The sequence below is a fragment of the Podarcis erhardii genome (assembly GCF_964252035.2).
Source record: "Podarcis erhardii genome assembly, chromosome: 7".
Lineage (NCBI taxonomy): Eukaryota > Metazoa > Chordata > Lepidosauria > Squamata > Lacertidae > Podarcis > Podarcis erhardii.
The window spans coordinates 44839539-44866728 of NC_138511.1; the positions used below are offsets into that span (position 1 = coordinate 44839539).

A 27190-nucleotide genomic window follows, 5' to 3' on the forward strand; every position below is an offset into this window, starting at 1 on the left:
TGATTTAGCTCTAAAGATTGGGGTTTTCCCTGGGAAAGGAGCAAGGAAAGGGGAAAACTGCTTGGACCTGTGCCTAGAAAGTGTGGGTCAAGCGGAGAAATGCTCAGACCTGTGTTTTCTAGGCATGGGAGATGCAGAAGTGTGGATGAGCCCTCTGTCCAAACAATCCACAAATGTATGTTCAAGACCCATGGAGAGTTCCCCGTGTTCAGTTGCTAAGGGACAGGTTGCTATACAGTTAAGGACAGAAAATGACTGAGAAAGAGAAATTTTAAGAAAGCTCTGCTGGTGAGACGCATCTTGAAAAGATGTCAGAGAAGAAAGCCCCAAAGGGGCTAACCAAGCAAATGGCTGTGAAAAAAACTTCACGCAACTTAAAGCTCAGGAGGGGAAGGAGAAAGCAGCACTTGCAAGGCTGATCAGGAGTCCAGTAGAACAAAGTAAGATACAGGGGTTGAAGTCAAGGAGAAAGCAGGTCTAGGGGATGCTGGGCTGGGTGTGCGCAAGACCAAAACTATTTTGGGCTGCAAGGTCTGGACTCTAGAAGTTGACAGGTGTGTGGGTATTGTCTGCTAGTTGTGGCTCCTCTATTGCGATTGGTGCACTGTGAACTGGTAAATCTACAGAAGGAAGCAATGAAGGCTAAAGGCAATGGATAATGACAGAATTATACATACTGATTTGAACTGAAAAGCCAGTTCCTTGACTATGATTCTGGTTTCCCAGGGCTGGCCCTCCAGAAGTTGTTGGACACCAACTCCCATTAACCTCTGTCAGCATGGTCAATGGATGGTCAGTGATGACGGAAGCTGGAGGGCCACAGGCTCCCCAACTCTAGATTATCATGAGGAAGGGAGACAAAGAGGGCAGGTGAGAAGCTTTGGGTTCAACCTATAGCAGTAAAAGCACTCAGTAGGTTCTGTGAAGGTCATATATCGGGCCCAGATGTCTTCATGTTGCCAAAATTTTAGGACAACTGCATAGAGACAAGTGAAGGTAGGCTACACAGTTGTTTCAAGGGGGAGTTGCATCTTCAACTTTGCATGCAGTAGAGTCAGACATGCCCCTGTACACTGCAGGACATTCCGCTCTTCTGGGCCAAGAAAATTTTCACATGGTGCCCTCAGCTTTTCCCAAATGTGGCTACTGTCAGGCCTCTGTGGTTTCTCCATCATTAGGGTATACATTAAGAGTCAACAAAAAGGTGGGTCAAGGAACTAAGGATAATTCATGCAAAGCAGTTTTAGAGAAAGGGAACAGAAGTCTCCGCAGCAAGTGCCAGAAACTATTGATTAACTGAACACCACAGTTAAGACACATAAAACCAGGATTTAAAAATGAACTCACTTTTATGCTTCTTCTACCCCAGCACTGCATGGATCCTAGCTGACATAGTCATACATGGCTTGTTCACATCACTGTTACAGAAGGCTTCTGAGTTTTATAAATAGTTAAACTCCCTTTTATATCTCAGGGCAGATTAGAAATTGCAACTGTCACTGCAGCAAGCAGTAGTCAGCCATCTCCCCTGGTCAACTGCTCTGTGAAGCCTGTGCTAAGAGTGGCAGAAGCAAGCAAAGGTGCTGCTGTTGCTGGGACCTCTGAACCCTTCTTCTGCCCCTTCCATAGAACCAAAAGGCAAATCTATTTTAGGGCAGTATTTCAGATTGCTCACCCCTTTGCTTCCCCCCATCCATTCTAGTACAGAAATGGCTGGCCAGCCCAAGGTTTGTTCCTCTACCAACACCTACATGCAATGGAGTCTCTGTCAGGATCCCCCATAAACAACAGAAACACACGGCCGGCAGGTGGATTTTTGCTCCACCCTTGAAGCCTCATTAAAAGCCAATATTGCTCAGCCTAAAGATGGAGAGCTCAGCATAGATTTTACTGAACGTTAAATCAACCAGCAAGCACAGCCAGCAAACTCTGTGGCACTTTAACTTTAAATAATGCAATAATTATTGAATTTCCTTTTTATAACTGAAGTGCTGGAATGTAAACAATGGGGCTGTAATTGCAGGAAGGGGGGATCAATAGAGGCAATCGTTTTCAGCCATGTTAATTGTAAATACAATTGCTCCAAGATGTCAGCCTTGTTCCTCTCGCTCCCAGAATCACCCTAACGGATGACAGAGTCCAACTTTCCCATTACAGCTGTTCGTTCCTTTAAGAGGTTCTCAATCAGGTCTGATCAATCTGTCAAGATAATGCATGGAGTAAGTAAGACTCTTCCAAACACAAACGCCCAATCAATAGCCCCAACTGGCTTAATGAGGAGGGGCTAAAGCCCAGAGGGAGGCAAGAGCCCGGCTGCAGCACAAGCCAGCTAAACAGATCAGTCCTTAACGAGGCTGCTCTGCATGCAGGTTTCAGAGAGCAACACGGCCTCCTCCCGAGGGGCAGGTGGACACGCAGCAGTAGAGATGGGACCAAGCAAGTCTTCCCCAATTGAACAGCAGGCCACAGAATCCTAATTAATCACTCACTACAGCCATTTCGAAAGACAGAAGACTGTTGGGCTGTGGGGCCCTTAGGCTGCACAGAGGAAAGACCAGAAGCCAGCCAGCAGCAACAAGATCAAGAGGCCTAGAAGCAGAAACCATCCCTTTCAGGTGTGTACATGCCAGCCTCCTTGCAGAATAATGGTATGGAACTATGAACACGCTAGAAGGGGGCAAAGAATGTATGCAGAAGCTACCTTGAACCTGACCATTTTTTGGTGAGGGCTTCCACAGCTCTTTGGCCATAATGAGAGAAGGCAGGAAAACAAACGTTGGGATAAATCTTCTCAATTCCTAAGCATAAAAATGTGACTGTCTTCTCAGAAGTTACAAATCCTTACAGCAGCTTGGTTCACCTAAATGATCATGTCATGTTTATGAGCAAGGCTGAACTGGTGGGGAGTACACATTTTATGAAAAAAACATGCCTCTTATAAAGTTCCCATCCCTGCCACCATTATCCATTTTTTCTGGAAGCCAGCAAAATGGGCTAAAATATCCAGCAAGAGATGCAGGAAGCATTGCCCTCACTCTGATTTGGCTTCATGAAGCCACCTGTTTGGCTAGGTGGTATTACTAGGCAGTCCATTTAGAGTGAAGGCAATGCTTCCTGCCCTCACTCTGATTTTGCTCTGTGATAATACAAATATGATTGGTTGCATTATGACTTTGTATCATTATTTTGTCTATGCAATCCCAAACTACCTAGCTTGTAAATTGACATAGAACTAAGAAGCTTCTAACAAGCTGCAAAGAGCACATCTAAAATATTTTTAGATGTTCTTAATATTTTAATTATATTGCTTTGCTACTTTACCATACCACCTATGGGAGGAAGGATAGGGTAGAAATTTAATAATTAATAAAAATAGTTTTTTAATGAAAAGGTATTGGGGGATGAAGCTTAACCTGACACTTTTTGTTGGTGAAAATTCAGCATACATGGTAGCTCCACAAACTAGTGTAGTAGCTCTGGAAGATGGACACACTCACTTGGAAGTTAACAGAAATAACACCTAGAGCACAGATCTAATCCTGTCTTCAGAGACAGAGTTAACAGTACTTGTTTCTCAGCTGCTGGCATGAAGACGTCTGAGGCTCACCATATAATTTAATATGTGTATACCATCAACTTTGTGTGAAAAATTCATTATCCTGGGAAAATTGGGAAAACTGAGGCAAGACCTATAATGTGCCAGTTCAGGGCAACCTTAGATATCCTAGATCCCATTTAAGTGCTAAACAATCTGCTGCTCTCCACTACAGATGATTCATCCTTAACAGCATCCCCATCATTAGGAGCCATAGCTTAAGGGTAGAGCACATGCTTTGGTGCCAGTGGTCTCTGGTTCAATCTCTAGAATCTCCAAATGCACCAGGAACTGTCAAGAGCAGACTCATTCATCATTTGGCTGTACCCATGAGGTGAGGCTTTTGTGACTGCTGTGTCTAACCTGTGGAACATCCTCCCCAAGCAGTCCTATCTATTTAGCCTCATTGCTTGTCTTTTGGTAAGCAGCTAAAACTTGACTTTTCAAGGGAACTTTGCGCTTGAAACAAATCTTCTCTGTGTTTCCCTGCCTCTTTCTGTTATCTATTACTTTTAAAATATTGCTTTAAACTTTATAACTAAGAATCCCCAACAGAAAGGGAGAATATAAATGTTTTAATAAATATGTTAAATTAAAATCACAGAACTTCTGGGGAAGAGATCCTGGTTCTGGACCACTGGGGTGCTAATATTCTCAGTCAAAGGAATGCACACAGCAGATAGTTAACTCTTTATTGTCAAAGATAATGCTTCTACAGCTCTGGATACCTACACACACCAATTTAGCATCTAGGCAGCTACTCCTAAGTCTATATTTGGCTATTCTGGTCTTTATAATGCTTTCCACTAAATTAAGTGGAAGATAGGACAAGAAATCCGTAATTTCATGCATTTTCCCCTGGACTCCCTGCCCCCCATCTTCGTGGTGTAATACTGAGCATCTTTCAGTCCCCTGGCAAGTTCATATTGCAGATGCTGCATATGTCTGTTAAAGGATGGTGTGTCGTGCCAATTTGTTGTGAGCTGTGGAAAATAGTAGAAAAAAACATTTTATCTTCTACTCTTTCAAGTATTTTGTCATGTGTTTTCACAGCCATTACGCACATGATTTCTTTCCCTCCTTTCTCCTCCCCAAGCAGCATCAGAAGAAACACATCTTCTTTGCTCAGGTAGCCTGGCCAATGCTAGCTGGCTTACCAAGCTATGTTGGCAGTTTTGTTGCCCACCAGCACTGCAAAACAAGTCTTCACCCGCCTCTGGTCACATCCAGCAGAAACAGAAAGTGGATGCACAATCAGATGAACACACACACCACGTTGCGCCCCAACTAGTCAACCAAGCATAACTGGATCAGCCCTACCCCATAGCCTTGGCAACAGGACACATTCTCTTCTCCAGATTATGTCCCCCTCAGAAACAATTTTACATCCTAGTCACACAAAGGGGTGCAACAATAGCCGGGGGGAGGGGAGGCTTGCTTGTGAAAAGCGCACCTATTGTGTCTCCGAACTAATACAGCCCTAATGACTTGCCAGTATTTAACCAATACTACTACCAAAACTACAGTTTGTTGGTTAGGTGCCTCCTCTTCCTCCTAAAATGATGGTCCAAATATAGGTGTTTCTCCAGCATCTGTACTGAATATAGATGTAGAGGGTTGATTTAGCTTTTTGGCAGCCTTCCAGCCCTCCTATAGCAATCCTTTCACATGTGTATCATCTAAAAATCCATCTAGTTGTTTTCCTACTTCTGATTTATTTATAACTTTCTTTATATCTATAGCAACTGCTCCTCAAAATTCCTTATTTGCTTGCACTATTGACAATTCATATTTGCATTTACAGAGTTTGTGTTCTTATTTTCCATATTTGGGCAAGACTTCTACTTCTTAAAAGGAATATCTCTTGCCTCTTACAGCCACCTTTACTCTTATTTAATGACACTGGGTTTTGGACTGGTTTGTGCTCATTCTAATTTACAATATACAATTTATTGGAGCCTCTACTATAATACATTTTTTAAAACCTCTATGCTCTCTCTCCTTTTTTGCTTTTTTCCAGCCATATCTATCTATCTCCTCCTCTGAAAATCAATTTATTATGTTAACACATTTTGGACAGTATGCATGTATGCATGTAGAATCTGTTAGCATTGTAGTCAGCGTTTCCAAACAGTTCAACAACACTTACATCTTGCACCAGATCCAGGGCATCATATAGGATTAAATCAAGAGTCGCCTCTCCTCTTGTCGGTTCCATGGCTAACTGTTAAGACACAATCATTTATCATGTCTAGAAATTTTGACACATTGTCATGGCCTAAATTTACATTTAGCTGGTCACTGTGAGGGTAGATATAGGGCCACTCATTACAATTTCTAGTTTGGATGCCTCCCAGTTTCCTTCTACCTCATTGTTTTGTTCAGAGTGTGGGTGTTATAAGACAGGACAAACCGAGGACTGTATTACTGTAGTCAGAAATACTGTATAAGGATACTTGTACTCTTCTCATGCCACCTCTTTGATAGGCTGCTATGTGGAGTCCAGCTGGGCTCTCCTGCCTTGCTTCTTTCAGAAAGAGGTTGAATGACCTGCTAGCGTTATTCTCCTCTGGCCTCGGGTGCAAGCTTTCAACAAGCATGTAGCCTAGCTAGAAGAGAGATCCAGACATGGGAAATCCTCTTTCCCCCACACAACACCCATTCCAGCACCAGGACAATTTGAACTGGAATTTGGGGGGGGGGATGTTTCCTGCTTCACATGTTTCTTTGCCCCACATTTAGTAAACAAAAACTACACCATATCATGTTAATTTTAAATGCTACCGAGCTATCTTTTAAAAAGATTCCAATAGCCAAAAGTAATCAAACTTAAATATTTGACTGGTGGGGGCTGGGGGAATCAATAAGGTACACAAAGTATGGTTTAAATGTTATTGTTATTTTATTAATACTTTAAAGTGTTTTAAAACATAACAAACTCAATAGAAACACGCATCACTGACTTTAGATTTTAAAGGACAGATGGACTAAGCTCTGAAAACTGTTAACATATTATTTTTGTTATACCTGTGCATAAATATTTGTGCTTCCTAGTGAAAGTCACCTGGAAAAGGTTAATTAAGATTTTGTTTTAGATTTGATTGGCACTGTATCCATTCCAGCCCCCACTTGATCTGTATTGTGTTCATTCATTTTGTTATCAGTCAATTCAATGAAACATTTTTAAAGCAGATAATTTTCTAGTAGTGAAAAGATTTTCCTTCCAAAAGCTTTTCTGTGCCACATCACTGCTGCACACAACATTGCAATGACCATCAAGATCTGAAAGGACTGTCCAGGGGCTGATGAAGGCCGGAGTCATAATGATAAAGAAGTTGTAATCAAAAGACAGTGAGCATGCAGCAGGTTCAGGGACTTCCTCCAATCCGTAGAACAAATATTCCCCCCCCCCTCCAGCCTTAACTGTACTTGAACCTTAAAGCAGCAGCAACAGTAACTGAGTTGTCCTGTAACCAAGATTTGAAAACCTCATGAAGTAGTAGACTGATCATCATCAGTCAATAATTCAGACCACATTCTGGATAAAAATTCTTTCAATAAATAAACCTAATAATATCTAATGCGTAAACCAGAAGACAAAAACAGTATCCATTCCACAAGAGATGGATATGCAGAAGGGGAAGTCTGTAAACAGACCAGCTTGGGTTTCTGTTAAAACTAGGCAGCTTGGATAGATATCAACATCTACCAAAAAAATTAAGTATTAGGAAAAAATTATGCAGAACTTAAAAAGGTTGTGGAATTTCCTTCCTAGGATATTTTTCAAGAAAATGATTGCAGACTAAAAAACACAACAGGAATAATATGAGTGAGTATGAGGTGTTATTTTTTTAAAAAAAATAAAGTATTTCATTATTGAAACAGTATTATGCCTTCACATTTACTCTATTTTTTAATTAAAAAATACAAGTTGCCGATCTTGCATATCCTTGCATTTAGTATACATACAAAAGGAAATAATAAATATAAATAAATAAATGACATGACTAGGAAGGCTTCATCTCTGGGATATCCTGACACAGCTCTGAGGTTGGCTTCAACACTTGCATACATTAAACCTCAACATAAGATTTTCATCACTTCAGCTCTTAAGGTTTTACACCCTGTCTTCTACTTATCACACAAACACCCTTGTCAGAATCATAAAAACCTCCTGTCTATATACCATCTGGCAATAAGCAAGTTTCATGGATTAATTACTTTTTATCAGAACAACTTTGTGTCTTTAGAAATCTGGAGGTTCAGCCAGGAGATGAAAAGGTAGTGTGAATCAAATCTTGGTAGTGCTCTCTTGCTCTGCCTATTTGTGTCCACTGCTCACTAAAGGAGCACTTTGCCAACTAGATCTAGAAACCAGCTAACACCCCCAATTCCTTGCCCACACAGCTTGTTCTGAGATAAGCTTCTACTGGGAACCCCAAGGCAGAAGCACTCCAGAAATGACCCCAGAGTAGCTTCAATGGGCTAGTCTTGGATAAAGGCAGAACACCAAGAAGCCCATAGAGCCACTCAGTCCCAAAGCACCTGACAAAGGCAGCTTTAGTTGGACCCTCAAGTGAGACCAGGGACTTGCTGCATAAGCTCCAAGAATGTAAGACACATGAGATACAGCCTATTAAAGGGGTCACTAGTTTATGGACAACTGAGGAGCACAACATCGTCAAGATTCATGCAAGTTGAAACAGGTCCACATAAGCGGGGGCAATTCTGCAACCCTCCCTGGGAAACAAGGGCCACTTGAACTATGGTCACTAACTTTTGTGAGACTTGCTTCTGTTGGAAAGAATCAGTCTCAATTTCTCCCATCCTACGCTCAGTCAAAGGCACAACAGATCTTCTTCTGGGTTGTTCATTTCCCAATAAACACATTTACTTCAAGTCATTTATTTAATGCATATAGTAGCTATATTGTCACTGGGCAACCAATTGATGGTGTGTAACAGAAACAAAGGCATATATTCTGGAGGCCAAACAAAGGCCTATCTCATTCTAAGAAATGAGATAGTAATTAATGCACAGTGCCTACCAATGAGTGCATGAACTTGATTATAGGGGGTGATCTCAGAGCAGTGCTAGAATACAAAAGTATTCAGTAGGCACTCATCAAGTAGGAGTTCTGGGACCCAGCATAAAGTCCTTGCCCCCAGTGGCAGTTCTGGATAGCCCACTGAGCCCCCACTGAGCTACCCAGTAGCTGGGTAGTACTCAGCTACCCTGAGGCATCTTGCCAGTCCCCAACGTAAATCCCTCCATGCCTCAACCCAACTATACCTCTTCATGTCATGTGGGAAATCCAGAGCCAACGGCAGGAAATTCAGATTTGGGTCATATCCACACCCAATACGCCATACATTTAAAGCACTCTTATACCACTTTAACAATCATAGCTCCCCCCAAAGAATTCTGGGAACTGTACTTTATTAAGGGTACTGACCTCACAGAGCTACAATTCTCAATGCCTTTAACAAACTAGAGTTCCCAGGATTCTTCATGGCTGTTAAAGTGTCATAACAGTGCTCTAAATGTACCATGTAGATGTGACCCTAGTTGCCAGGAGACGTCATCCACAGGAGTCTACTTAGGAGGAAGGAAAAGCCTGAGAGGGACCAGGTGTACCTTATAACCTAGCAAGTGACCAGGAAGGAGCATCTCTCAGTCTCCCGTGGGCCTCTGCTGCAATCAGTCTCCTCTGGGAAGCCCTAGTCCCAGCGCTTTACCTTGGCTTGTTTCCCTTGGGTTTAGGGTCCCTCCAGGATCAGAACATCCATGCTATGGATTTTTAGCAGTTACAGCATCAGACTGAGACTGGAGAGACCCAAGTTCCAATCCCTATTTGTGGGGCAATTGTTTCAGTGAAACACTCAGTAGCCCAGCCAACTAGTTTTATCATTAACCATGTTCACAGAAGGGATGTGCAAATGCTAAAACATGCAAATTAGAGGCATCCAACCAAAGTGAAGGCCCAACTTGGCTATTTTCTTTACTCACGGCAGCAATCCACCTGCATAGGCAATGTTAAATTGTAAGCCAATAACTTGGAGATCAGACATGTGGCAAATTTTACATTTGCTGATCAAGAAGGTAGCATTGGTTTTCATCTCAATGCTTTTTTATGAGGGGCACTAGCACACCATCAGATTCATATTATAAGAACATATTGCCCTAGTGCACAATTGAGAAAGTGGTGGGACAGATCCATGACCTCCTAAGATACACAAGCTAACTATTACTGTGCAAAAAGCATTCCACTACTAAAGTGTGAACTGACCTCAGAGAACACCTTTCTACCATCATGGTATGCTTTCAATTGTAAGCCTGCAGGCAGAGCCTTTGCTTTAAATTTTTGTAGAATGCCTAGCAATTTTAGTTGCTTCATATTATAATAATTCATGCATGCATGCATACATACATTCATACATACATACATACATACATACAGGGTTAACACTAGAATTTAGGATTTCCACATATCCATAACATCAAGGGCTTTCGGAAGCCATCAATAACCCCTTTTCCCTTGGGGAGAGTCTTTGAAGTTTGGCCTGCAGTCCACAATGAAAAGCTAAACTGTTTGGGTAATTTTACCTAAAGAGGGGGAAATGGGGGGGGTGTAGGAAAGCAGGTATAAAACTGAACATTTTGGAAAAAGAAAAGGGTTTTTTTTCTCTCCTCTCTTTCATTCTACTAGAATTTGTAGACATAATACTAGAACCTACTGGGTTCATTCAGTGAATCTGAAGACAAGGAGGACAAGGCTGTTGATGGCTACTAGCCATGATGGCCATGTTCTATCTTCACTACAAGAGGAAGTATTCCTCGGAATACCAGTTGCTGGGAATCAGAAGTGGGGAGAGCGCTGTTCTGCTCTCATCCAGCTTGTGGGCTTTCCAGAAGAGGCCTCTGATTGGGCATTGAAAGAGCAGGATGCTGGACTAGATAGGCCCCCTTTGGCCTGATCCAGCTACAGCCAGGTCTCTTCTTACGTTCTTTCACACAACACATACATTAACTTTTTTAAAAAAAATATGCTTTTTTATTAGTTTTCTTACTTAACACACAATAGATTAACAAAAATCATAACAGAAAAAAGAACAAAATCAATAAGTTCTTACAAAAGAACTTATGCCGCCATATTCTTCATTTCCAATTCCTTATCTTCCCTAGTAGACTTCTGTCTTCCTCAAAGCAGGTCTGTCTTATCTATTTGTTAAAACTGCTTCTTTAATCATTTCATTGTTTCTTCTGTTATTTGAATACTATACAGTGGTACCTCAGGTTAATTCATTCTGGAGGTCCATTCTTAACCTGAAACTGTTCTTAACCTGAAGCACAACTTTAGCTAATGGGGCCTCCTGCTGCCGCTGCTGAACAACTTCTGTTCTCATCCTGAAGCAAAGTTCTTAACCCGAGGTACTATTTCTGGGTTGGCGGTGTCTGTAACCTGAAGCGTATGTAACCCGAGGTACCACTGAACTTCTAATCCATATTGTAATTTGCAAAAATTAATCAAAGCATGTCCAGGTTTTGATCTGAGGGCACTGTTTTTTTAAAATATTCCTTATAAATTTCCCACTCCTTTTTGAACTTTTGGTTTGGTTATCTCCTAATTGTCTCCGTCATTAACTTGTAGGAATTGCTGCCACAATATACAGAGGTGGCCACTTGTTTAAAAGTAAAGGGACCCCTGACCATTAGGTCCAGTCGTGACCGACTCTGGGGTTGCGGTGCTCATTTCCCTTTATTGGCTGAGGGAGCCGGCGTACAGCTTCCGGGTCATGTGGCCAGCATGACTAAGCCGCTTCTGGCGAATCAGAGCAGCATACAGAAACGGCGTTTACCTTCCCGCCAGAGCGGTACCTATTTATCTACTTGCACTTTGATGTGCTTTCAAACTGCTAGGTTGGCAGGAGCAGGGACCGAGCAACGGGAGCTCACCCCGTTGCGGGGATTTGAACCGCCGACCTTCTGATCGGCAAGTCCTAGGGTCTGTGGTTTAACCCACAGCACCACCCGCGTCCCTAGGCCACTTGTTTAGTGGGCTTCAAAAGCTTATTAGGCAAAATAATGGGAGGATGCACCAATCAACTGCTGTTGGCCACCAGAGCTAACTGAACCCTCCTTGTTTAGAAGACATGGGTTGCTATTGAATGAAGGTTGCTTGAGGGCCACAGTTGGGAAGGGCTGTTGTCTTCATGCCCTGCTTATGGGAAGACAGGAGACAAGATAAGCTGGACTTTCAGCAACCAGGCTCTTCTTAGGTTCAAGGAGCCGTCACATTTTGAGATGGTTCCCTAGGCCCAGCTGACCTGACTTTAAGGCGAATTACTTTGTAAGCCCCTGATCCACGACATTAAAAAATATGATTTTGGTACATCTCAGTGTCACTCAAGAACCTGCCCTGTTTGTAGTGGTTGCCATGCAGTGAGAGAAAAGACCCCTTTCTGACCCCAGTAGACCACCACTCACTGAATCACATTTTAAGGAATCTATTTTCAGTCTCAAGTCTAGAAAATTTGTTTGGTTTCCACCACTTTTCTGTGGAGAATATCCCAGAATAATACTTTTTAACTACCTGTTGATTTGTTTACACCAGGCTTCCTCAAACTAGGCCCTCCAGATGTTTTGAGACTACAATTCCCATCATCCCTGACCACTGGTCCTGCTAGCTAGGAATCATGGGAGTTGTAGGCCAAAAACATCTGGAGGTCTGAGTTTGGGGAAGCCTGGTTTATACCCAGCTTATAACCACTGTTTCTTACAATCACAGCTTTGCATTTTACTTTAAGGTCAAGTTTCAGAAGCCCCCTTCCTGTAGCAACTAAAAAATGCAAACATGAAAACAGGGCTCAGAAAAGCATGCTGAAGAGACAGCCTTCACTTGCTTGGCAAGAGAATCTCACACATCTGGCCCCAACTGTTTCTGCTGTACTTTGCTGAAGCCAAATAAGGAGCTGCCTCATGCAAAGCTCATTTATATGCCTGCACAGCTGCAGCACACATCTGCCTGGGAACCCACATTTTTGGAGAAGCCTCATGAAGGCAAACAGCCACAGCACCGCACAACAGGATCCCCGCCAAGCTGGGGGTGGGGACTCCATGGCTCTCCAGCTCTCCTACAACCTCCCTTCATCACATGCTGAGCAGCAGCAAGCACTTTCCATGCCAGGCACTACTCCGCCTGTTGAAAGAGGCAAGCATTGTGCTTGCTCCCCACTCAGCCCCCCGAGGCTAACCACAATCCTTTGAGAGGCTCATGTATTTACAAACTGAGGCATGTCAAAATCAAAGGGGATACCATATGACATAATTCGCATTAAATACAAGCAGGCTGACAATTTATAGTGTCAGCCCAGAGAAGGTGGGGAGAGCTAAGACGTGGTAATTATTTAATTCCTGCTTAAACCAACAGCAGCTTTGCCTTCAGGAGTGCTGAAATAGGCAGGCCTTGGGGGCTGTGCTGGCAGCCAGCTGATGCCAAGGCCTGGCACCAGGCCAGGCCTTAGATAACAGGCAGCTTAACTATTTATAGACACTTCACACCAGAATGTTAACTAGAGGAGGGGGTGTCCCTTCCACCTGCAGGCAGCTGCTGCTCAGATAGAACACTACCCACTACCAAAGCAGCAGAGGGCAGTTTTTAAGGGTGACAACTTAAAGACCTCCCAGGCTCTGTCACAAGAAACCCTTATCATAGCCAAAGACCTCACAGACAGCCACAGAACATCAACCTCAGCAGCAGTTCCTAATAATAGGATTTGGGGAGCAGGTAGGAAGCTATGCTCTGCCCTCAACTCTTCCACACACATTTCTGATTTTGAGACCCCCAGACACCTAAGCCTTTTGCTTCCAGCTACAAAGGCTTTGTGCACAGGGGATCCAAACACTCCCCCCCTGAATGCTTTGCCTTATACATGGTTCAGGTGGGGCCTGCAACAGAACCCCTGCAGCCATGAGCCAGAAACATCCATTGGAAGGTGAGCAATGGATTTCTCAATGCCCAAGAGTAGCTGTATCTGTGCTGGTGGAGCCTCTGCGCAGATTCTGGCTGTGTATAAATGGCAACACCTCATCCTCTCTTCTACCTCATTAACTGAAACACATTAAAACAAGGGTGCACTGGGAGTAGGAAATGAGACTGTTAAACCAAGCTGATATAATCCTCATCAGCTGTGGGCAACGAGGCCGCATCAATTATGCTGAATCAAGTGCAGTAACCATGATTTACAGGAGACTCCAAGACCCCAAGCAGCACTCCTGTGCCTTGGACCATATTTCTCTCTCCTGGCTCCTTTCAAGTGCTTCTCTTCGGCTCTTCTGCTACTAGCACCTGCTGGGTTTGTGGCTTTCGCCTTCTTTTCCATGAGACTCAGTTCCTATAGCCACAACAGCCCTCAGGCAAAATCCACCTTCAGATAAATACTCAGTCAAAACAACGATGGCCTGCTTTCTGTCCAGAGAGGCAGCAGAGGCACCTCCCTCCTGCCCACACTGGCATGGAAGCACAGCTCTTATGCAAGCAGGTGAGCTCACCTCAAGGAGTAACTGCAAGGCTGTCATGGGAAACATCCCATTAGTCCCTCAGCAAATGATTTAGAAATATAGTTGCACATTTGGGACAAATCAGAACTCAACTCAAACTAGAACACAATTTAGGGACTTATGCCGTGGCAATAATGATGGCAAAGCAAGCTTACTTTCCCATCGCCATTGTGCCCTGCAGTCTCATCCAGCGAAGTTATTTCGTGTAACCACGGGCCTGATGCCTCATGAGCCTTAAGGGGGAGTAGGAGGAATCCTCAGTAACCTATTGTTACTAGTCTTAGTGTACGTTCTGTGGCGTTACCTAGAGCAACTACTTGTTCTTACTTTTCAATTTGTACAGCCCAAGGATGTGGACAGGTGAGGCCTACCATGTGTGTGTGTGTGTGTCCTTGGGCCTTTCTGACTGGTAAAAACAGTGAGGAGGAGAAACTGGCTAATTAAGGAGAGTGGTAAATGCCTCCTTACATAAGGGTGTGGTTTCACCAAGCCTAAAAAAAGCCATTATTGAAAAAGCCTTCCCTGAATCCCACTCAATTGAATAATTTCTGGTCAGTCTAACATTATATTTCTGGGCCAGGTGCTTGAACACAAAATGGTCTCTCAGCTCCAAAATGGTCTCTCAGCTGCATGAAACACATTATCAAGGCCACTTTAAATCCATATTCAAACCTGGTTAAGGGATTGAAACAATTTTGATCACCTTAGCTGATGTCCTATGCCAGGAACTAGAAACGGAAATACATCCCTATTGGTTTCATTGACTTGATACCATTATTGCCCAGGGTATCCTCCTGAGATGTCGCTCAGTGGTTTAAGTTTTACCTGGACAGCTGGTTCCAAAAGGTGGTGCTGGGAGGCTCCTGTCTGGCCCCTTGGCTAGTGCCCTATGGTGCCCCCAGAGGGTTCTGTTCTGTTTTCCATGATGTTTAAGCTTCTAATCTACATGAACCCACAAGGAAAGACTATCCTGGGATTTTTTAGAGCGAGTAGTATTCTCTTCTTAAGAATCAGGCTAGCGGTTTGGGTTACTCCAGGATTCTAGTCTGTGTTTGGATACACAGGTGGCAACTGTTGGCATTAATGCATTTACACAACTTCAGCTGGAGCACCAACTGTATCTTTTCTTTGTGATATCAAACTTGGCCATGGTGACACAGAGGATTGGAGTTGAATAAGACCTTAGAGAAAATTTAGTTCACCCCCTGCTCAGTGCAGGGTTTGCTATGTAGGACTCTGCAACTACAGCATCCCTGTCATATGGACAACCTCGGGGGGCGGGGGGGCGGAACACCCAACACTTTCCAAGGCTGTCTGTTCCACTACCTTAGTATCTCCTGATGTTCAGTGAAATCCACTTCTTTGCAATTTCCATCCATTAGTTCCAATGCCCAAGTCTGCTCTATTTTCTGCATAACAGACCTTCAGGTATCTGAAGAAGAGCTATCATGTCTCCCCTTCCTTTTTCCTTCTCCAGGCTAAACATGCCCTGAAGATCTTGCTTCCTGGGCAGGTGGTCTTTCAGGATTTAAGATATGCAAGAGAAATTCACTTCTGGCAGGGATAGCCTTGAGAAGAAATGGAAGCACCATCCTGTTCAGCTGTGCCACTGACACAGCCACCACACTACCCTTCTCTGTTGGTACTGGTGCCAATTTATGGCACGATCTTGCTAAGATCTCATGAGATCTCCCATACCATGTGAGATCTTTCAAGATCTCAAAAATTGGCGTTAAACTGGCACTGCTTTTCTACCGCCACCCAAGGCAGCTGTCTCACCCTGCTTCATGGATGGGTTAGCTCTGTCCTCAGTAAAGTATAGAGGATAATTTTGTAGAAACCTGTGAGTGGCTGCACCCAGACTATGGAATACCCTCTCTCAATGAAGGGCAAACTTCTCTTTTTCAGACAGCTCATCAGTGATTTTAATAGGATGTTTAATTTCTCCTGCTCCTTTACTTTTAAAGTTGTATTATTATTTGGTATGTTTTATTTATGGTGAATTTTTAAATGTTTTTAGTTTGTATTTTCCTGTATTTTCTATTTATTATTAGACAATATTCTGATGGAAAGGTGGGATATAAATGTTCATAATAAACACCACCACAGTAAACTGACTGATTAACTGAAGGCTTTGCTAAGGAGATGCTCAGTGCCTGTCAGTCTCCAAAGAATTTAAGAGCAAGCAGGGCAATGCAAGGAACATTGAGCTCTACTACCCTAGGTGGGTTCAGACCCCTGACACGTGTCTGTCTGTTCACTGATGCCTTTACTATCACTTGCAAACAAGAATGTCATAGAGCACATGCAAACGCATGTGGTATGATTCAAGCCTAGAGGACATTATCTGTTAGATGGAAAAGATTCAGGCTGAGGGAAGAGAGAGTCTCCACAGGTTACAGTAAGGTCTGAAGCTCCTTTTGCCCCCAGCTTTAAAGGCTGAAACCTCAAAGAGGCTCCAGGCACTCCAGCGCCTAAAATGATAAACCCAGAATGTACGCCAAGGCATTCTGAAGAGTGTGCAGGAAGCCTACTTAACTAGCATGATCTGCACCAAGAGAGAGCAACATCTGTTGGATTAATTAACTGTGTAATTAGCATCCTCTCAGTTGAGAGGATTCACTTTCTGCTTCCTGAAACATTTCCAGTGCTTTTATCATCTTCATTCTGCACACAAAGCTGAAGTTTATTTTGGAGCACCATCTCACCCACTGCCAAATGGTTCTCAACAAGACCATCCAGGACGAAACAACACCACCACTGCTGAAAGCAAACAGCCATAGCAAAGAAGTGGAGGAGGAGGAGGAAGAACAGGAGCAAGGTACACAAAGAACTATTCAGCTGCTTGGGGACAAGTAAAGCTTCCAGACCTCAATAGGCACACTCAGCCATCTACTAAGTCCAATGTGCCAAAGCAAATATAAAATGCTTCACCAAGGAGCCAATGCTTGACTCTTGGGAAGAGTCAGGAATATCTATCTTAACTATGACAGTAAAAGTACAGACAGCTATGGCCTCCCTGAAGAGTATAATCTGGGGGAAAGAAACAAAGGGATGAAAACCGTGCTAGTAGAAAGACAGCTGAAGTGAAAAAACTTGCACAGAGTGCACCAATGCATGATATATCCAGATGTCCATACAGGAGAGTTCCACAGAGACAACTTAATGGCAAACATGAAGGTGCAAGGAAAGACTGCTTCCTTTTCTCACAATGTACCATCTAGTCATGAGCATGGAGTGGCAAGAAACACACATCACTAAGAAAAGTCAACACACTCCTGCAGGCTGTCCCAGAGCCAGCATCTCTCCAGCTTCATTCAACAAAAAGTGCAAGGAGTTTCTTTTTCAATCCCAGATCTGGGGGCAAACTTATTTACCTGTAAGTGCCTGCCTTGTATCAAATCAAAGTAAGTTTATTGTGCATGACAATTCCATACAATCACAGTCAACTTAAAATATAACTCAGACATCGGCAAATAAAAACAGTAAACATATGTGAGATATCTGATAACAGGGATGCCCCTGCATCTACACTGATTTTCAATTTAGTACTCTGAATCTCCCTTATAGTTTATGGCTATTTTATCCAGTTCCTTCTTCCTGATCTTTTTTGCTGCCACAACAAAAAAGGCCACCTTATGTGTCACCAATGTATTATTGTCACTCAACGAACACTGAACCCTCTCACTTGGGAAGAGCCCACTATCCTGTACAAAGAGAAGTGCCTCCTTGGATCTGTCTATAGGGGACAAGTTAACATATAATGGGGTTACCAAAAAAATACAGAGTCTGTCTGCATATGGAATCTTATTATAATGGCCATCCAGAACTGCTGAAGGACGCCTGTCTTGTATAGTATTACTTAGGAACGGCTTAAAGGTAAGGGACACAGAATATCTGAGTTACTACACTCTTGTCCAACCTGTGTCAACTTTCAGTTATTTTCCAACAGTTTTGCCACCTCAGAAAGATACAGGACTACTCTCAGGCTTGTAATGACAAGCGCCAACACAAGCTCCAATGGGCCCCCTGACATGTACAAAAGGTGACTTTGCTGGTAAACTGCTTTTGGGGATAAGCCATTGAGCAGAAAGTCCCATTAAGGGACAAATTAAAGCATAATTAGGAATATTTAAATGCCAAAAAACAGCTATTAAGCAAGCAATCTATTCTGACAACATGACCCTAATGTGCAACGTGAGCAGCAGCTACTTCAAGTGTGGGGAACCTTTGTCCCTCCAGATGTTACTGGACTACAATACCCATCATCCCTGGCCACTGGCTGCATTTGCTAAGGCTGATGGGAGTTACAATTCAGCAGCATCTGGAGGCACAACATTTCCTCAGCCTTGCTCTACTGCATGCCTAGCCAATGTGGTAAAATTGATCATCATTTGAATCCATGCCATTAACAAGCTATGGAGGAAATAAATAAATAAATAAATAAATGAAAATGTCCACTTCTTTGGGAGACTTAAATGTAGTGTTGAATTATTCAGTGGTTTCAAATACTAGTTTGAAAAGTCTTTCATTTCCCTGTCGTGCAAGAATGGTTTGCTTTTGCATTTCTTTACCTTTTGCATCCAGGCTTCCCAACACATCCACCTTAACTTTGGGCCCACTTTGCCACTGAAGCTATACATAGGTGGTGCTTGCCAACGTCTTATCAGCGCCACAAGGGCTATCTCATTAGCACTAAAACCTACTAGGCAACCTGCTCAAGGAGCAAGGTTTCAAGTGTCCCTCTGCTGATACTTGTCAGTTACACACACACACACACATTTCTGGCACCTAGCACCATTTATGCAATACATGGAGCCAAGGAATAACAACTTAAAAGGAAAATGGCAAAAAGGCTGGGTAAGGAGGATTGCAAGTATGATAAGCCTTGAGCTCTCTCACCCAGGCAGCATCTGGAGAGGATTTTCTCCAGCAGAGAGGCAAGAACTCGATTACATCCAGTTAACTGCACTCTAAACTGATTATGCATGTGCCAGGCTAATGGATTACATTAGCAAGAGGAAAACATCCCACCAATCTCCATTTTACAATACACAACTCAAGGTCCTGAAAAAAGAAAAGCTGGCCCTAGGATTGTTCCCCAGACTCTGAGCCACAGGGGCAGAAACACAAATGAAGAGCCAGACTTTGTTGTCAGTATGATTCCCAACATACCTGATTCCAATATTCAAACTCAACTCCTTCTAGACCAGGGGTAGGCAACCTAAGGCCTGGGGGCTGGATGCAGCCCAATCGCCTTCTCAATCCGGCCTGCGGTAGGTCCGGGAATCAGCGTGTTTTTACATGAGTAGAATGTGTGCTTTTATTTAAAATGCATCTCCGGGTTATTTGTGGGGCCTGCCTGGTGTTTTTACATGAGCAGAATGTGTGCTTTTATTTAAAATACATCTCTGGGTTATTTGTGGGGCATAGGAATTTGTTCATATTTTTTTTCAAAATATAGTCCGGCCCACCATATGGTCTGAGGGACGGTGGACCAGCCCATGGCTGAAAAAGATTGCTGACCCCTGTTCTAGACTAAGTCACATCATCCTAATAATGTCAGTGCTTCTACCAATACTACAAACCAATCCATCTAACCAGGTTGGGACACTACCCAACACTAGAGCCAAACTGGGAAGGACTAAGCCTGATATTTCTAAAAGGACATGGAAGTCAGGCTCAGTCTCCTTCCTTGTGGGTAAAATTGGAGACGTGGAGTTTTATATAAGTGGAGGACTCAAATGCCTGAAGCCTCCACATATATAAAATTTGAATACCTTAAAGCGTTTGGGAGGAAGTTGCAGATTTAATACCAGTTTTGTACATGGGTAGCATCCTCAGCAGGTAGGTAACATCAGCAGAAGTCGCTGCATAGGCAAGAAGATCTATCACATTGCCCCAACTACCTTTCCCATTTCCCACCCATCCTGGAGGGAGACCATGTAGTGCTCATTGCTGACATAGCTCCAGAGTCTGGCTGTGGCTCCAAGCAGCTCAACTAGCCCCTTCACACACAATAAAGTCAGTAAAGTCTCCTGCAGTGGTCATCCCCTGGTGAATATTTACATACTCACTTAGCCTAGGTTTATTTTCAGAACCAAGCAAAGCATACTTGAGGTCATAAGCACGTGCAGCTCTGTTATGCCAGGCCAAATACTCAGTAACAGGTTACTGTGGTCTCCTGAAACTTGCCAATAGCCAACTTTGGGCCAGACAGTCAAGAAGCAGCCAAGAGAGAATAAGAGTGAACCCAGCACCAAGAGGGCAAATCCTTTAGCAAACAGGGAGGAGGGCTGGAGAGAGGCAGAACAAGTAGAACAGAAAATTGAAGAAAACAGATGAAAGCAAGTAAGACAGCATGTATAAGTGAGTGGAAGGTACATGAAGTGAAGCTGCTTAGAAGCTGCTTAGATTTATAGCAATTTGTACCTGATTGTTCATACTAAAGCCATTATGGGATGATTAGAGAAAAAGGTGAAGCTTTAAGTCCAGTGAAAATCAATAGAAATGTCTGGAGCAATTCTGCCGTGCAAGTGAAAGGACTATTTACTGTATATGCAGAGCTTCTCGGTTTCTAGCCTACATGGATTGCGTGGGGGCAGGGCGGGGGGAACAGAAATTTGCAGCCAGAAGCAGCTGACAGAGAGGTAAGACAGAGGCAATGAGGATATACTAGAGGAGGAGAAAAACCTGCTTGGCAGCAGAGCCCTATTACAACCATCCCTCCTCTCTGGCCTGCCACTTTGCTGCAGGTACACCAATGTACAGGATGTATAAATGACAGGTGTGATCCATGAACACCTGTGTGCCTTGGAGCTCTGTATTGAGAAAGGCTAAGGAGATGTGCACATTTCTGGCATAAAATACGAATGCAACAGCACAACTAATAGGCATGGGAGCAACAAACAACAGCACCACAAGAACAGAAACAGCCAGGTCACCCCACCCCTTAGTACAAACCGCACATAAATGTGCATTCCCTACCCAAAGAATTATCTTCCTTGTAGGAGGAAGTGACATTCTTGTATCTGCAAATACTGCCTCTCCTCAACAAAAGGCTCTCCTAGAATTGGGCTGCAGGTGGTGAGCCAATAGAAAGAGTAGCAGCTCTGTGGGTTACATGTCTGCTGACATCCTTGCAGTGGCACCCAGTCTTAGAATTCCTTTTGGAAAAGCTACTCTTAGCTAAGCTAGGAATAAACGAAACTGAACTGGTGTTCAAGGCAAGCTGCCAAAGTTTTTCTGCACTGTCCCACCCAACAGCAAAAGCAAGTGAAAAACTGGGTCTTCCTTACCTTGTAGAGTTTCAGGCTGGCCTCATGCCTGGAGTTCGCTGTGTGGAGACGCAGCTTCTCCAAGCTGTTGGTATAATAGTCACAGGCATTGCATTTCAAATGCACGGGGTTCCCAATAGCCACACACTTGAGCCTCCACTCATTGGCCTTGCCCCCCTCCTTGATATGTGCCACCAGCTGGTACTTCTGCACGTGTTTGTCAGTCTTGCAATGGAGCTGGAAATTGGCCTTGAGCTGCGTATTGTAGCGACACAACTTGCACTGATAAGAGTCCCCCATCACAGCCTTCCATTCCTCTTCAGGCAGGCTGCGCTCCACGTTCATGTGCAGCCCCAGCAGGTCCAAATTGTCTGTGGTGAACTTGTTGCACACGGCACACTGGAAAAGCTTCAGCGAAGGGTCATTGGTCTGCGTGAATGTCTCCCCCAGGTTCATTAGCTCCTCAGACACCAGCTGCCCACCCCCAAGCCGCATGTCCAGGGGGATCTCTCCACCCACTGCACAGAGAAAGAAGAAAGTCAGTCAGAAAAGCTCTGCAGAAACAAGCAGGGTGGAGGGCAGCAACTCATTCCCACTCCATGACAGCAGTGCATCTAGAAGGGTCCTGGCCAAAGAAGCTCCTACAGACCTTGAGGCATGAAGACCTGGGCTAGAAACAGGGTGAAACTGGAAACAGAACCCCACTTTCCCCCTTTTATTTTCCAAGGCCTGAAATGGACATACTGGAAATTGGGGGAAAGCTAAGAAATATTTTATCTTTTATAATAATAAATGCAGTATTTTTAAAAAAAAACAACAACCCTGCATTGATTATTAAAATAATACCAATTTTATTTTTAAAAAGTAACTGTCAGTTCACATTGTTGCAAGTCTCTTAGATCAAAGAGAGTGTTGCAATGGATATGCATTGTTGCTGTGTTTGATGAGATTATTCAACAGGTAACATCTTTCTCACGATGTTGGAAAAGTACTTTCAAACACTGCTGAACATCCCCAGGTATGTGCTCTAAATTGAGAGCATTCCAAGCATATTGCCCTGACAACACAGTGGCATGGCCTATGCTCAACACAGCCCTCAATGTATCTTTCCACTTGCCTCAGATTCCTCCAGCTGGTACGTCAGGGTTATGGAACATTTTTGAGCCTAAGGGGCAACCTTCCAAAGGCCGCTTACCATAGCAGAAGAGGCAGAAGTGGGCACCTTTGCACAGTAGGCTAGTTTCTACAGACCTTCCTCTCTGCCTTTCATTCAGACAAGCAAGAGGCATTGTTAAGAGTTCAAGGACACATTCAAGCCAAGCAAAATCACCCAGGCTGCAAGGCAAGGCCAATGAGGGGGTGTGGCCCAGGAAAGGTTTTGAGGGCCTGATAGAGGCCTGGGGGAACAGGACACATTTGGCCCTGGGCCTGAGGTTTCCTACCCCTGTACTACATCAAATCAAATTAAACTGATAAATGTTTGAACCAGCACCAGCACCCCAAATCAAGGATGAAAACTAAATTTATGACAGACTTAAGCTCATTTCAGTGCCTGAATTTTCTGAAGCCCATTGAGCTAAAAGTGGTATTTGAGACATTTAGTCTGATTAAGATGAAAAATAAGTCCTACTGGTATATTCAAGGATATATTTGCTGAGATGAAATCATATATAAATTAAATAAATTAAATTTAAATTTTGTCTACAGCTAAGGTGACACCTGCAATACAATCCAATTCCACTCAGTTTAATGGGGCTTACTTCCTTGTAAGTGTGTAGAGGATTATAGCCTGACTACATATGATGACATACTATTGAAGAGTTCAGTGACACAATTAAGATTAACTGAAAATATTCAGATTTAGTATTACTCTTTAATTACATTACAGTGATGGTTATTTTCTATTTGAGTGCTCTCTCATATTTTCTGCATAACCACACTGAGGGCTACATACTGCTTCTAAGCTCAATTAAAAAGCACCCCCCCTTTTGTTTACTAGGATGTTAATGGTTTCTATTTTCAGCTTTTTATTTATTTCTATTTTCCCACCTGGCAAAAAAATAGATGCAGTTAATACCATATGGTGGAACAAGTTACAGTTTCATTTGTGACCTTAGGTTTATCATTGTTTTAGTAAGAGTGAAGGAATGTGTACTTTTACATTTAATATACCGTATTTTTTGCCCCATAGGACGCACCGGCCCATAGGACGCACCAAGTTTTTTGGGGGGGAAATAAAGAAAAAAAAATTATTTCCCCCCCCCAGGCGCTTGTGAGGCCGGCAGCGGAGAGAAGCGCTCTTCTCCCCGACGCCCACCTGCAGACCGGGTCCGGGGACAGCGGGAAGACGCGCTGCGCCTCCCAGCTGTCCCCGGAGCTTGCGGGGCTGGCAGCGGGGAGAAGCGCTCTTCTCCCCGCTGCCCGCCTGCAGACCAGGTCCGGCAGCAGCGAGAAGTGCTCTTCTCCCCGCCGCCCACCTGCAGACCAGGTCCGGGGATAGCTGGAAGACGCGCTGCGCCTCCCAGCTGTCCCCGGAGCTTGCGGGGCTGGCAGCGGGGAGAAGCGCTCTTCTCCCCGCCGCCCACCTGCAGACCAGGTCCGGGGACTGCGGGAAGACGCGCTGCGCCTCCCCGCTGTCCCCAGAGCTTGCGGGGCTGGCGGCAGGGAAAAGCACGCGTATCCCCGCTGTCAGCCTCCAAACCACATTGGGAGACAGCGGGATGGCGCCGTTCCGCCTCCCCGCTGTCCCCCGACCTTGTGGGGCTGGCGCTGCGGCTCTCCTGAAGCCTGGAGAGCGAGAGGGGTCGTGAGCACCGACCCCTCTCGCTCTCCAGGCTTCAGCGAAAGCCTGCATTCGCCCCATAGGACGCACACACATTTCCCCTTCATTTTTGGAGGGGAAAAAGTGCGTCCTATAGGGCGAAAAATACGGTATATCAAACTACCATGCAACTTCATGTTCTTAATGTAGTAAAGGACATTTGGTTCTGACAAAAAGGAATGTTGAATATATTTACTTTTTCTATCACCTGCCCAAATCCCCTCCCCCAAACAAGCAGTTTTCTTCCATTGCTTCAAAATGCCTAATAATTTTACATCTCTAAGCAGAATCCCCCTGCCACAACCCTAGCTATGCCCTTGGGTGCCACAAGTTTAGGAAGGAAGTCATACTAATTCCCATGAGGAATGCACTGGTGCAATTCAGACATCACATCAAACCACAGCTTAACTATGGTTTAGTATATCATGTCTGAATTGGCAAACCATAGCTATAGTCATTGACCTGCCTCCAGAGTTTACTGCATCATGAAGTTGAAGATGGACCTCTGAGGCAGAAACAGAGGCAGACAGGCAGCTCTAAAAATTTGTCAGCTGTACAATTGGCCAACTGTAAGATTAGGGCAAATCATGATTTGGCATGATGTGTGAATGAACTAGTGTTACCCACTAGCCCATTTGTTAAAGCATGATGAACACCTGAATTCTGCATTTTCAGGAAAGGGGACTAGGTAGGGAACACAGTACTGCAGTTGTACACTCTAGCCAAACTAACAGCATCCCAAACATGGTGTCCAGCAGTGAGAACAATAGCCTACTCTGGGCTATTCCATCTCCTGTTCAGTCATGGATAAGTTTCCACCCCTATCGTTCTGCCCGGACGCTGAGGTCCAGCGCCGAGGGCCTTCTGGCGGTTCCCTCATTGCGAGAAGCAAAGCTACAGGGAACCAGGCAGAGGGCCTTCTCGGTAGTGGCGCCCGCCCTGTGGAACGCCCTCCCATCAGATGTCAAAGCGATAAATAACTACCTGACATTCAGAAGACATCTTAAGGCAACCCTGTTCAGGGAAGTTTTTAATCTGTGATATTTTACTGTATTTTTGGTTTCTATGGAAGCCGCCCAGAGTGGCTGGGGAAACCCAGCCAGATGGGCGGGGTACAAATAATAAATTATTATTATTATTATTATTATTATTATTATTATTATTATTATTCCATCTCAGCTTACTTGTTTACCTTTAAAATGGAAACAAGCAATCTACCCTCATGGGGGTATGAGAGACCAGTACAGCACATCAGAAATGCAGCACAGAAGCAGAGGAATTTGAGGTTGTGTTCATAAGGCTGTATCCAATACTCTCTGTCCGCAAGTGCAAGTGATGCTAGCAGATGGGTGAATTTTAATGTTGCACAACAGAGGAAGCCAATGGAACTGCTGTCCTAGCAGTCACATACTGTGCAATAGATTTCGCAATCTACTGTGCAACAAATCTATCAGCAACCTGCTTCTGCATTCTCTCACTCAAAAGATTCCACTGATGCAAAACATTTCACCAGTGGAACAATAATACATCTAAATGAGTTTAACTACATTGAATGAAACCCATAGACTGCCTTACTTTTAAATGCTTTCTCTCACCCTCACACACAGAGTTTTTCACTTTAGTACAGACTTCTACAAAATCATATGCACCAATGCTTTACAGACAGTCACCTCGATTTATCCTGCACAAGAAAAATATTGTTTGGACAGCTAGGTGCAGGAACATCACAGTCAAAACAATCTTTCCACTCTCAAGCCACCCTCATCTACTTTCCATCATCTCCCTTCTGCCATAGTCCTTTAAAACACCTGTTCTTCTTCAGACAATGGCTTCTTAGTTTTTGTAGCACCTATAATTCTCATTGTCTAAACAGCAGTAATGCTGAGTTTGGACTCATATTATAGAACAATGGAGTTTTCAATGCTTTAAAACATTTCACAAGATGCCCAATAAAAAATTGGGAATTTTCACGGAATCTGTTTGAGACAAGAGACTTTGAAAGAACAGCTAAATTATAAACACAGTTGTCTGAAAAGCTTGCAGTTTCCAAAAGGAGGGATTTCTCTGAACTTCAAACATAGAAAGACACAAAGGGCAGGTCTCTCAGGTCTGTATCTGATGCTTAGTTCAGGGGAAGAAATCTTAAAAGCATGATTTCTCCCTCCCCCCCCCCCCGTCCTGTTTCAGAGCAGATTATACTACTATACACTGTTTTCTGTATGGCAAGAAAAGTCACTCATTTCCCTGCAAAACTCCCAGTATGAAAGTATCTACTGATATGTGAAAGACAGGCTACATAAAATGAGAAAGTGACACCTCCATCTTCTTTTTCTCCAATAAAACACTGGTCACGAGTCTGCTGGAGCCAAATCTGGCTCTTCTGCACACCCTCCACTCAGTCCAAGGTTGCAGCCACAGGATGGCCTTTCTTACAGCTTTAGATGCATCCATAGGGAGGGGGAGAAATTGCTTTGCTAACAATGTGGGGATGTCATGTTGCCCCCACCCCCAGCCTGAATAGTCTCAGCAGGAGGTTGGCTTGACACACTCCAGGAAGAAGTTGCAGAGCCACTACACTCAGAATTGTACCATTTCACAGATAATCAAAAATAGTGACTTCCATACGTACGCACCACTGCAGTTGTTTAAAAACAGCAAACTCTGCTAACAACAAACACCCATTTTCTACATCCAAATTTCAACTAAGCCCTCCCAACCAAAAGACATCCAAAGAGCTAGCAGATTGGCCTTGAAGTGAAATAACTCCTACAAGATGTTTAAGTAGGGGAACCCTTTCAATCAACCCTACTGAAAAGTGCTTCACCCAAGTACATATAAAGTTGATAAAAGTGTTAGATACACCAGATTAATGATAGAATTAAACATAGGCTTTTCTTGTGATATGTTAGAGCTAAAAAACCCTACCATTATTACCAT

The 27190-nt window shown here is 43.7% G+C and overlaps 1 protein-coding gene across 18 annotated transcripts in view; it reads right to left on the minus strand.

Annotated features, from left to right (window-relative positions):
• Positions 1–27190, minus strand: part of ZFHX3 (zinc finger homeobox 3) — a 349711-nt gene that overhangs the window by 80167 nt on the left and 242354 nt on the right. For 17 of the 18 annotated variants that reach the window (XM_081871759.1, XM_081871758.1, XM_081871756.1 and 14 more), the window contains 2 exons: positions 21454–21950; positions 5745–5819 (listed from right to left, as the gene is read on the minus strand). In XM_081871759.1, the coding sequence (XP_081727885.1) occupies positions 5745–5819; positions 21454–21950 (572 nt within the window). The remainder of the gene's footprint in view (positions 1–5744; positions 5820–21453; positions 21951–27190) is intronic. The other variant, XM_081871751.1, reaches the window with a different exon arrangement.